Source organism: Plectropomus leopardus, chromosome 5 (genome assembly GCF_008729295.1).
Source record: "Plectropomus leopardus isolate mb chromosome 5, YSFRI_Pleo_2.0, whole genome shotgun sequence".
Classification (NCBI taxonomy): Eukaryota; Metazoa; Chordata; class Actinopteri; order Perciformes; family Serranidae; genus Plectropomus; species Plectropomus leopardus.
In genome coordinates this window covers 10,965,482-10,979,271 of record NC_056467.1, presented here as the reverse complement: position 1 = coordinate 10,979,271, position 13,790 = coordinate 10,965,482, and the positions used below count along the sequence as shown (strand labels likewise).

General features: G+C 39.4%; 1 protein-coding gene across 1 annotated transcript in view; it reads right to left on the bottom strand.

The window, feature by feature from the left end:
- The window catches only part of lekr1 (leucine, glutamate and lysine rich 1), a 71,640-nt gene that overhangs the window by 41,877 nt on the left and 15,973 nt on the right, over window positions 1-13,790 (bottom strand). Inside the window, exon 2 of the mRNA XM_042486932.1 lies at window positions 8,472-9,001. Within this exon, the coding sequence (XP_042342866.1) occupies window positions 8,472-9,001 (530 nt within the window). The remainder of the gene's footprint in view (window positions 1-8,471; window positions 9,002-13,790) is intronic.

Genomic DNA, 13,790 nt, shown 5'->3' with positions numbered 1-13,790 from the left:
TACAAGCAAAAACGATGATATCATATTATGGCTAACTGAATTAACTCCAGGGATATGAAAATGCATTTGTCCTCCAGCTTATCAATTCTAATTCTAATTCAGAAAAGCAACACAACTCCCTGTGATTCATTTGTATGTGTTGGTTGCTATGCTACTGCTCCAACATGCTATTGTTGATTACCAAATAAACTTTGTCATATTTTGTGTGTGTGTGTGTGTGTGTGTGTGTGTGTGTGTGTGTGTGTGTTCTGGCCACACACTCATTAATGTCATTGTTTTCTGTTTATCTTGTTGTCATGAGCCCCGCAGTAAAGCTGTGCCACCACTAGAGCTGGATAGAGGTCATCTTCTACCAGAGAGAGGTCCCCTTAAATACACAAAACACAGATGCAGCAGTGTGTGAGTGTGTGTGCGTGTGTCTGTGTGTGTGTCAGTCTGTCTGTCTGTTTGATGTGGTAATGTGAGCTTGACGTTGGAGCTGTGCTAATACCTCATATGCTGATTTTGAGGGCTGTTTGACTCTGTACATAGTCAACTTGACATATTACCTAACACATTCACACACACACACACACAAAACCACACAGTATGCTGATTTGTATATTGTTTCTGAGGTTGCTAGTGGAAACCAGGAATTGAAATAAAACCACATGAGTACATAACTAATTTGCCATAAAATACTTCCTTGTTACAAATGAATGCCTTTCTATTTGTCATCCATCATTTGTCTTGACTTCACACCCACTCTCCCACCTGCAGTCTTCTTATCACTGTTACAATCCAGCCCCAAGTGTGTGTGTGTGTGTGTGTGTGTGTGTGTGAGTGTTCTCACACATTTTTATGATTCATTCTTTATAACTGTCAAGTGTAATTTTTGTGCACAAGAGTTAACTATCCTATCAATTGCAGGTGTATACAAGTGTATGCAGGCATGTGCACAGACACACACGCTCACACAAATACACAGTGTACACACACATTAAGTCCGGAACAGACACAAACACTCTCCCACCCAGACTCACTGTTTGGATCAAGACTGAGACCAGCCAGCCAAGGAGAAGCAAACAGAGCGTATTGAATTCCCAGACACTTCTCTCAACGCTATAAGCATGCGCACAAGTTACATGATATGTTTCAACCTGTCTTCTTTTAAATGAGCTCTGTCTATCCATGCCTGTTTATTACTGTCTATTACCAAAGGGTAGTTTTGATTGACACTGACATTACCCAGCTGATTTAAACAGACAGAAAGGGCGTACCAAATGGGTACATTTAGAAAGGCTCAAACTAGTATGGCAAGAAATACACCAATGCCAAGTGTATGGTTGGGTTTCGATAGAATTTTACACTAAATCCAGTCATCCTTTCAAATACCTTACTGAACTTAATTAGATTTTATTTTTAGATTTTACAGGCAAGTAAGTGCTGTAATCACCTTTGTTGACTGTGAAGGCAAAACCTTTGAGTGGCAGCCTGATTAATGTTCACAGCCTGTAGCGGCAGCTTGAAAAATGAGGTGAAAAGCATATGATATGAAATGTTGATGAAATGCATCTGACACTTTGAAATAACAGGTGTATCCTAGTGTAGCAAGAGCAGCATAGCACAGCCTCAACTTCAGTCCTGCATTGATTCAAATAAAAGCATATCTGTTCTGGAAAATGTGCGTCAGATTGACGACAGATTGCGTTTCAAACACATTCTGTGCAGCCAGGGTGTTGCTTTGCACAGGATTCTGGGAGCAGTCACAGAGTCTGACCTAAGGAGACCTCTACAGCTGACCTAGAAAAACGTCAAACATGATCACCAGTCAGTTAGATTACTGTAATGGTATTGTTCCTGGTTCGCCCCAAAAAAAACTTGTTCAGAAGCTGCTGCCAAGACAAAAACAGTAGAACACATTACATATTGACTTGTATGAACCATATGAAACAGCCAGATCTCTAAGATCCTCTACAAAACATTTTCATGCTGCACCAAGAGTAAGAAAAAAAATTGGCAAAGTTTCTTTCAGTAAATATGCACCAGCAAATAACCAGAGTATCTAAGGTATTCCCCACATCTGACTGCCTTTAAAGGCAGGCTTAAAGGTCCAGTGTGTAGGATTTTGTGGCATCTTGCAGTGAGGTGGCAGAACCGAAACTTCTCCCATCAGTCAAGTGTGTAGGGGAACTACAGTGGCCAATGCAAACATGCGAAAAAACGCAAATGGTCCTGTCTCGAGCCAGTGTTTGATTTGTTCATTCTGGGTTACTGTAGTACAGCATGGTGGCCTTTGTGGAAAAGAAACCGCTCCTCATGTTCTGATAAAAATGGCTCATTCTAAGGTGACAAAAACATGATTCTTATTTTCAGGTTATAAACACTTAAAAATAGTTATAAATATCAAATACTATTTCTGCCCACAGAGTCACCTAAATCCTACACACTAGACCTTTTACATCCTCGTATTATCTGCATCTAATGCTTTGTTTGTCACTTTTATTTTGTTTATTTTATTTTTAATTTTATCCATTATAGCATTTTTCAAATTTTGCTTTGAAAGAGTATAATTCACACAATGAATACATAACAATTTGTTGATGAGCTGTATGCAGTATTAGACAAGTAATAATGTACATTTACCAGTTACACTGCATTGCTATTTCAGTGAAGTCTGATGGAGAATGTGAGACATTCTTGTCAACTTGCCTTAGAAAAATTTTGGCATCAAGTTGGATGACAAATTTCTACTGGGATGTTGACATGAATGGTATTCTTAAATACTAGACTGGTAAATGAGGTAACTCCAATATGATATGACTGTGTTTATTTCTCTTCTCCCTCTATTTCTCACCTTTTCGCTTCAGTGGATCAAAATATCTCCAGCTCATCTGAGTTTAAATTTGTCTTGCAGGTGATATTTTAAAATCAGATTTAATTGCACTCTACACATTACTACCCCTCTCACCTTGCTTTCTTCTACTATATACCTGTCATCCACATGCACACGCTCTCTCAAACCCTCATGTCACGAACACACACGCTGTCTGACAGGTGACTTTTTAATCAGGTTTGGTTTATATGGAGTGTGTTGCTATTGAGCTACCAGTCAGGCTCTCCCACGACACCCACCCACACACACACACACACCACAACCACTTCCCTCATCCTGTCAGACTCACACAGGATCAAACAGTCACTCAGACATAAGTAGACAGAAGGAAAACCTATGTGTGTGGGTTTTGTTGTTGCTGTGCGTGCCGGTGTAGGTCAGTATTGGGATCTCTATAAAACTGGAACAAGTCCAAAAACAGTATCAGAAAAAACATGTACACTGGCTGGCTAGAATCTTTAACATCCATTCCTGTAAAAAATGTATTATCTTTTTATGGTAAATTACATAATGTCCCACAAAAATGGCATTGACTGTCTCTAAAAGGGAGAGCAGGGCTGTCAATCATAAACACATCTCACATGACAGCAGTCACACTCCTGCTGTGAAGCCAGCCATTCAGAACATCCTCATTAACTCCCACTCGCATGCTATCTTTCTCCTTTTCTCTCTCGCTCCCTCTTTTGCTTTTTACCACCTGTGTGGGTGATGGTGTACGATCGCAGCAAAGTACTGGCAATTTTCTGGTGTAAGCGTTTAGGGATTGACCGAGAGAAAACGAGAAGAGAATGATAGAGAGTAAAAGAGAGTAAAAAGCAAGTTACTTTATAAACAGGCAAATAAGAAAGAAGACTGGATTTTGATGAGACAAAAACATTCAAATGAAAAAAGAATTGTGATCAGCGTGATGAATAAGCAACATGGTATACTCACTCATAAATATTTCTTATCAAAACTATTGCTGACCAACAGTTATTCAGAAGGTTTTGATGCAAACAGAATAGCCCACAGGAATGCCACAGCCATTGTCAAGGTTGAAAGGAACCGTTGAGTTATTTGTTTATTTGTTTATAATGGTTGCCATCCTGGTTCAGGCCACTGTAGCCCCACACAGCCAAACCTATCTCGCACTGTGCCAGTGCTGGAGAAAGGTCAAGCTAAATACATCATAATTCTGCAATAAAGGGGGGAAAAATAACTTTAGGTTGTTTGTATTTCTTAAAACCAATCACAACTGTCTAAGGCAGCCCTAAGCCCATGATGCAGCGACGGTATGCTTGCAAAGGAGGGAACTGTCAGGAGGGAACTTTGTTGGTGGAGAAGAAGAGAGACAGACAGACAGAAAGAAAGAAGGAACAAGAGAGAGGATCTACTGCTGTCAGTCCATGCTGGCCTCTCACACATCAGTGTGTCAGCATCATTATCACTGCCTGAACTTTGACCTCCTGACCCACGCTTGCCCCCATGGCTCCAGAGCACAACTGTTTGCAGTGCATGTTTGTGTGTGTGTTTGCTTGTGTTTTTGGCACAATGAAGCAGCAGTGTATGTGGGGGATAATCAGCTTACATTCGAGCAGATAGTGGATTGGCTCAGTCTACCATACACATAACAACATACGGACAACCTGAAACCCAGGAAGCCATATGAGCATACCGGCTGTGGTCCGCGTATACACGCATACACGAACACTGATAAATTAAAGCAAAATATCCACCAAGAACTAATCCACACTGGACATTTAAGCCTGGCTTTGATTTCAGTGTCTGAATTCTGAGTGTGTAAAATATAGCAACTACATAGTGTCCTCAGATAATCCACAATGGAACAACGTAGAAAAGTAGTTTTCCTGGCATGTACAACATGTGCTGACAATCCCAAAATGCAGAGCACCAACTTTTATAGACAGGAGAATTAGAACTACATCGGGAGTAGTGAATGATGATTTCAAACTGAGGCTTTTTTTGTTCCATTTTGGGAATTTAGGAACACTGAGCGTACATTTTTTGTCAGCAAGATAGTATTCACAAATGAACAACACTTTTAAGATTTTTGAAGCTCAAATTCAAACGGCAAAGGTAAAAAGCTAATATTAGGCTATAAACAAACTAAACCACAGTAGCATGACTTTTAATGTTGCAACCAAAACAAGGCTGTAATGCAGTCTTTGGCATGATGACGTTCTGTTGTCTCATTTAGCTCCTTGCCAGCAAATGCTGTTTTTAGAACACGTGAAGGCTTCAAAAGTGAGGTGTTTACAGATGCATTTTACACTGTAGAACAAAACATGAAAGTTTTTCAAGCTTGTGTTAAGCACAGACCTTATTTCAGGCATCTAACTAAAAACCCATTCAAAAAACCGATTGACTTTGTGACAAAGGAACCGGGAGTGCTGAAATGCTAACTCATTTTTGGGTTTTAAGTCTCATTCCTGCACCACTCTATACGATTACCACGATCTTCTGCATGGCCAATGTTTATCTTTTAGTATTTTTTTTTATGTTAATCTATTCTGTGCACATATCTTTTGCACATCTGTCCATCTAAGGAGAAGGATCCCTCTTGTGTTGCTCCAAAGGTTTCTTTCATTTTTCTGTGTTATAGGGCTATTTGGGGGGAGTTTTTCTGTATCCATAGCGAGGGTCTAAGGACAGTGAGCATTGTTTGCTGTACAGATTGAAAAGCCCCTTGAGGCAAATTGTGATTGCAATACTGGGCCGTATGAGTAAACTGACTTGACGCGACTTGACTTAACCTGAGTTTATGACGAGAACTACCTAAGGGTTATACAAATACAAAACAAGGTGAAGCTGCAGGGGTGTGTGAGGGTGTGCGTGCATGGTTGCACACATTTGTGTGACTGGGGCCTTAGTTTGGTGTCATTGTTTTGCATTTCAACAGGACAGTCTCTGGATGTTTTGGGCTATTCACAGCATTCTCATGAGTCATGGCATGTGGTCATTTCATCCGTATTTTCCCCAAAAACTTAACATGGCCTTTGATGTCATTACAGTCACCTGCTATTTGATTACAAGCACTTAAAGGCTGATGTTAATGACACAACAGGAATCTTGTGTGTGCGTGTGTGTGTCTTTCTGTATACACAATATGTTTCATGCCATTTTGAAACTAAATTGGATGTTTTGCTTTTGCTTTTGCTTTTGCTACATAAAGAAGCTCTGACGTTAATAAGCTCACTGACATGAATAGAGGCCTATGATATAATGCTTATTTATAAGACTAGTTTTGGTGTACACTTACATTCCCTAGAATAGCTTTGTACAGCCCCCAGAGAACATGACTGAACCTGTTGCATTCAGCTGAGGTACAGAACATGTAGGTGGGGAGAGAAATAGCAATGAATGACAGCATAGTAATGAAGAGAAAAGCAAAGAGCTGCACCCAATATTTTAAACCATAACATGCTGCAGAGCCCTGCCGTAATCTGATCCATTAAGACCTCTGTTGATGGATAAAACAGTATTTTACTTTCCGCCTTTATGACTGCATAATGTTGATGTAAGTCATAAAAGAAGCCCTTCCGTTTTAATTCAGAGAATCTGAGACTTTAAATTTGTCAACAAAGACTGTATGCCAGTTTCAAAAAAGTGTCCCTTTGTTATATACAGATGCGATACAGTCCACTATTCTATCAAGGTCCAAATAGTTGGAGATGGATCAGACCAATCAGCCAATAAAATGGTCTGTCACACACTGTTATCTAATTAATATGAAAGGAGTCTCTGTCTGTTTGTATGTATATATCGGTCCTTCAATTTTCTCAACAACCATCAATCTGATCAACTTCATAGTTGGTGTATGTATTGCGGAGGAGGAACGGCATCAAGTGTGAGCTCTCAAAATCTACAGGATTATTATATTATATATTATATTATTATATTTAGTACTCATTACGTACACACTGTGAAGTGTATTGAGAGGGGACCCTTATTAACTCGTACACTGCTGAATGGCATATGCTGGGTACAGCTGGCTCTCTGTTGCTCACCACAGTACACTCAACATAAGAACTTAAACCTTTAGTTACTTAATTTATTGATAAGGATGCAAAATGCTTTTTGAAATTTGCTATAAGCCTCCATAATGCATATATAATGTTACCAAAAGCCCTAAGTCAAAATGCATTAGAGGGGATAGAAAATGATTTACAGTTGCTCTTTCAATTTCACCAACATGGAAAATGTTAACAAAATGTAAAAAATCATATGCTTTGCTCCCAAAACTTGGACTTGTGGCTGAAAACCTACCACACAGTATAAATACTGAATATGTAACTTAAATACTATAATCATCATGTGTGAAATATAGTTTGTTTTTCATGGATCAGACAGGGAATATGTTATTGAGACATCTACAGAGCACAGACTGTTTCAAATTTGATTTCCACTCTATTTAATGGTATCACTGGCTGGCTGGCTGTGGCAGGTTAACTGTTCATGAGTCTTTAATGAGCTCAGACAGGAGTACATTAAACTGACTAGACTGGACAAACTGTACAGAGATGGCAGTCTTGAAGCCAGTTTCACTATATGATTATCTGAAGAGACCAAAAAAAAGTTGTTTCTTGAAGAGTAGTTTCGAAACTGACAGCTGCAGTTACCTATTGCCCCTTAGGTGAAAATCCTACAACATCCAGGATGCATTGCACTTGATGCTATCCAAGACTGCTCCCAGGCTGCTACTATTACAAGTATTTTTCATGAGGGCTACCACAAGGCTACAACAAATGGCTATATAATTCACAGATGGAGTGAATTATAATCGTTTTTAAGCCTGGCATGTAGATTGTTGCAAACTAGCTAAAATAAATTTTTCTTTCTCCCCAGCTTACGCTGTCCAATCGAATAAAGACATTAAAAAGCCCAAAAGATAATTTTTAAAAAATAAAATAAAATTGCAGAAACCCACAACATATTCTTCCTTAGTTCATTGTGTAACTGACAGGGTTATTTTTTGTCGGCCTAACGCCTCCACACATCCTGATGCTTTAACAAAGTCTGCCCCCTCATGTGTCATTTCTGGACCCAGATCCAAAGCAAAATGCAGCAATGTGGGCCAACTCTGTTACATTTATACAAAATAAAAGCCACAAAGACATTTTCAATTCTTTGATTAAAAAAATGTACTATTTTCTCCCATAGTAAGTCAGACCCTGTTTACATCAGTGCGCCTGAGTGTGTTTGCTGTTGAGCAAAACAATTCCCGAAATAAACCTAATAAATACTGTAAAACCGTCTTGTTTCGTGAAAAGCAAATTGAATTACTTGGGATTTTATCAGTTCAAGTTTTCTAAAAAAAAACTCACTTCCTTTGACATTTTGCCAAGCTTCATATATCTGTTTTTCCTTTTCTAAGTATTAGATGATGGATGACAGTGGAATATCTAATTATGCAGCAAGTTCTGTGTCAGAGATCCACATACACACACACCAACTGGTGGGATACATGTCTGATTTGTCTGAGTGTGTTTTTGTGTTAACAGCGTGACTCACAGGATAATTGCCCACATGAAGCCTGGCATTAGAGATCATTTCACACCAGGGACGGGAAGCACAGACAAACACGTACAAACCTCACCTCTCCTCCAGCTGTTGGAAGTATTTTCTCAGCTCGTCTAAATTTTTATTGGCCTTTTGAAGTGCGTCACGCAGAACTTTCTCTCTCTCCTCGGCCCTCCTCTCCAGCTTTTCTCTCTGCTTCCTCAGTGACTCTGCCTGTAAGGCTCCCAGCTCTCTTCTAAGTTCTCTGTGTTTTTCTTCACTGATTTTCTGATACTCTTCTTTCATCTCTTGCCTCTTCTCCTCATTTTTCTGTTCAAACTCCTCTGTGAGAGATCTCTCTCTGTCTTTGTTCCGCTTCTCTAGTTCTTCTCTTGTGCTTTTCTCTTTCTCTTCTGCTTGTCTCTGCACCTCCAGGTGAAATGCCCTCTCCCGCTCCAGTCTGCCCAGCTCCAGTGCCTCTCGCTGGGCCCTTTCTCTCTGGGTGGTCTCTCTCAGTTTCTGGAGCTCCTCCTGCAGCTGAACCAGTCGGGTGTGGAGCTGATGGAACTCGTGGAAAATGAGGTAGCTTACACCGCAATAAGCACACACAGTCTCATTGCGCTCCATCTGAGGGTGAAATACACACAAAACGTTGAAAATAATAACAATAATAATAACAATAATAATAATAGTTTAAATACAACTACTACTGATTGATCAAAATAATTATTTTCATGAATCAACATGGAAAGGAGACTGATACCTTTTTCATAGTGTCTTAGCAGGAAAAACACAAGTGTAACAACTTTAAGTAACAATGGCTCATCCCTTCGATTATCCCAGTAAGCCACAACAGTTAATAAGCATGCACAATACCAGGACCTTCGAATTAGCTCAGCTAAATGAAATGCATCTAGTAACTGAATAAACAAAATACAAACCACCAATAGTGACAAATAAGTTGATGAATATTAGGCACAGCGATTACTGTTCTAAGCATTAAAGGTCCAGTGTGTAGCATTTACGGGCATCTACTGACATCAGTGGTATATAGCATTAGTAACTATTTTTTCATTAGTTTGTAATTACCTTAAAATAAAAATAATTGTGTTTTCATGAGCCGTTTATAAATAAATAAATTTGGAGTGGGTCCTCTTCCACAGAGTCCGCCATGTTGTTTTTAAGTGGCCAAGAACACACAAATCAAACACTGGCTCTGTCCACCATCAAGAGTGGCCTCCTACACGTTAAGTACACAGGAGAAGTCTCAGTTCTGCAACCTCACTGCGAGATGCCACACAATCCTAACGCTAGACCTGTAACTGCATGCAAAAAGTGAAAATGAGGGTAAGAATCTAGATTTGTAAACAAACAAAAAAAAACATTAAAAATACTGCACAACTCGTGCACCACTCTGATTGGATATCCCCATTTCCCATAATCCCCACATACAGTACACCATCTCAGGCCAGAACTGATATGAGATAATATGAGACAAAATAAGTCTTTTTCCAGCATAATATAATGTCTTCATTAGCACATTACACTATAAATGTGCAAGTTTAATGAGCATGTCTACGTGTGCTGTATATAATAGCAATCAGTGTATAAATAAATATGAACTCAAAGCTATATGTTGTATTTTTTAGGGAATAACTTGAGGATGAGTCTAGAAATAGCATTCACCTTTGTATTGCTTACTGTATGGGGCCTTTAAAACTAAAGTATCAAAGCTGTCCATAAAAACATTTAGACTGACAACTCCAGGCTCCATTATCCATCACAATCTGTTGCAACTGCTGGTGTCAAAAACATCTTTTTATCTGTCAGCAGTTCAAAGCAGAGAAACACAGATGCTCTAATCCCTCCTTCAGATATTGTTTTTACTGCTGTCTGTTAGAAAATAACATCTCCCAAAATTATCTTTCTTTCTCTGTGCGTGTCACTGCATTTTCTTCAAGCTGTTGTCACTTCTTTCAGGCTTATGAGGGATAAGATCACATCCCCAAGCTTTCATCTTCATGATAATATGTGGCAGAGAGGCAGCTGATATTTGGATGACATGCTGACAGCTTCCATGTCAGGACGCTCCAAATAGACTGCTACATGATGTAAACAAGGTGAAAGAAACGTGCAAACAAAGCCAACATGCCTGGAAAGACAACGGGGAACAGAACAGATCATTTAATTACTGCTGTCTCGGCACAGAGGTAATACTACTGCCTTTGTCCATTTTGACCATCAACTAATGGCCAAAGTGGCATGAAACTTGATGTGCATGCAAGTGCAAGAAACCTATTGATTTTGATTCCACTATGATGTTTTCTCCAGTGCCACAATCAGATCAGACTTGCCATTTTTACGCTTCAAAAATGAAACAACTAATTTGTTTTGGTGATCTCATGACTCGTTTGTCCCCAGGCCAACAGTACCACAGTCTGATAGTAGTGGTGGTATCCTGTATTTTTTCATTGCACTCTTCCTGTATATATCATCCTTTCGAGAAAAAGAGTCAAAGCTATAGTGTTTATTGTTTCAATACAAATAGTGCCAGATACGGCATATTTTCATTAGCTTTCCATTAAACGGTAAAAATGCTGCTGAAAAACAAATGCAAAGTAGCTCTACTTCCGTCAACAGGGTGAAAGAGAACAAATAAGCTTACATAATGTAGCAAATGTAAATTCATCTCTATTTTGTGTTATTAAAAATAAACATAATTTGTATGAAGAGAATAATAACAGCAAAAGACTGAAATCTAAACTCAGATGACTTGACTTTCAAATAGTGTTTGGAAGTTGCATTATCTAGTCAATTGAGATGAATAACAACTACCACATAACAACAAGAGAGCCTTAACACGAAACGGCAGCCAAGTGAAAGGACAGAGATTAAAATACTGGCAAGCTTTTTTCATGAAAGAAACTGAAACTGAAAAGAAACTCTCTCCCTCTCTGTCTGCTTTTCGTTTCCTTCTTTACTGTAAGAGAGAAGTCAAAAAGAATGACAGGGTGATAGATGAGACACAGACAAAACACACAGTAACACTTGAAAGTGCTCTTGACGTGACAAATGATTGACAGGTGACGCCAATTTCTGTCTCTGTCTCTGTCTCAGTCTCTGTCAGCTACATCTAACTTTCTCCCCCTGTTCCCACCTATCACAGTGCCTTCTTGCTCTGCGTTGGCATCTTGTCTATCCATGTCAGGTCAAGGTGCGGATTATGTCTGCCTCATGTCTTCAGGACAGCGGGAGTCTGTCTTCTAGCAGTCATGACAGACAGACAGAAAGACAGACAGACAGACAGACAGACAGACAGACAGACAGACAGACAGAATAACACTTTAGAAGAAAAGCACCACACTTTTACTATTTTATTTTAGTAAGTTTTGCAAGCAGGGCTGCAACTAATGTTTATTTTTATTGCTGATTTATATGCAGATTATTTTTTTGCAATTAATTGTTTAGTCAAGAAAAATGCAAAGACTATCATACATTAACTTACCAAGAGTCTTTATCATACATTGTTTACTGTCATACCTGAACAAAGAAAAGCAGCAAATTCTTACATTTAAGAAGATAGACCTAGCAAATGTTTGACATTTTTGCCGGAAAAAAAAAAGATTGAAATGATTAATCAATTGCAAAAATAGTTAGCATAAATAGCATATGTTTTTGATTGACAAATCAATTAGTTGTGGCAGCTCTGTTTGCAGGTATTTGGTTATTAACCAAAGCATTGCACAAACTGACAATTTGACTTGTTGGGCACATGGATGTTGATACTAAATAACATAGCAATTAGCAACCTCAAGCCAAGATCATGGCAAAGAGGAAAAAGTCAGGGCATCACCAAAGTCATTAGGATTCCTAATTTTGAAACCACTAATGTCTATTCAAGATTGAATGGCAATCCTTATAATTGTTGAGATATTTTTGTTTTTTCAAAAGTGGCGGAGCATTCGTCTGACCAATGAACACTGTTACCCCTATAAATACAAGCTTGTAGATCTACAGATGTTAATAAAGACTATGTTTGATACAAGGAACCCAGCATCTTATAAAAGGCCCAAATAGAGCACATAATGCAGGTAGACATGGAAATGCACTCAGACACAGTTGTTCCCAAAACCCAAATACTGTACAAGAAAAATCCAGAAAAAATGCAATAGCAACAACCTATCCAAAGTCCAGACAGTGAATCTGCATTTCCTTGGATAGTATGACCACCCTTCACTGCCTTACACTGACCAATCTTCCTTCTCTTGTCTTACCCTAACCAACCCAACCAATGAAAGCAATAGCACTAGCCATTCAGAGGGAGCGTAGGGCAGAACATCCCTTTGCTATCTGAGGAAATTCACATCCAGTAAAACGATTGAAAAACAATGAACAAGATGTACTGCACAAGAGTATGATGATAAGAGTACAGAAAATACAACCCTAAGATACCCCAAAACACTCAACCTGATTCTCTTATCAAATTCCATTTTTGACAGATCTGATGTATTTATCAATAGTGCTCTCTTTGTTCTTCATGCCTCCTTTAGATCAACACCCTAAAAACAGGAATAAGGAACAGTGTGACCCTTGACTTCTGATGCCTTATATAGTGTTGCTCAAGTTTTTGCAGGGTTCCCTATGTGCTTGGATGCTTGTACAATAAAGCAAAGGTGTGCTCCTAATGGTCACACTGTAAGGTGTATGATCCCCGTGTCGGACATTTGCCCTGATGAAGGTCGAGAGATGGACAGTGTGAATTTGGGACAGAGAGGTAGAGGAGGGAGCGTATTAGTGTGGGTGGAGAAAAAGCTCCACAACACAACAATGTATTACATTGTGTTGCCACAGAATGCACTCTGGAGAATATGGGCTATTATCTGTTTGCAGTGTGAGCATTTATGTGTGTGTGTGTGTGAGAGAGAGAGAGAGAGAGAGAGAGAGTGTGAGTGTGAGAGAGAGGGAGACGGAAAGACAGAGAGAGCCAGAGAGAGTAAGTGCGTGCAAGTGTGAGCAATATTTGGGACTGGGGCTCAGGGGGCTTTAGTGTTTACTGTGCAGATGTCCTCATGGTTCCTGCAGGCATAGATACAGCAAAAACTACTAAGTGTGTGTGTGTGTGTGTGTGTGACTGTATTTGTGAGTGGGGGTTGAATTTTATCCAAAAATGCTTATGCATGTAAATTTGCGTGTGTGTCTGTGTGGGAGGGTGGGTGAGTGCTTTATGCAAGTGATGTGCTCATGAAAACAGACAACAAGGGGGCAATACACAATGTTAAAGTGACCTGAGGGCTGAATCGTGCCTTAGCCATGGCTTTACACACACACACACACACACACACACACACACACACACACACACGCACACACACACGCACACACAAAGAGGCTCACTTCCTCACACAATCTAGCATAA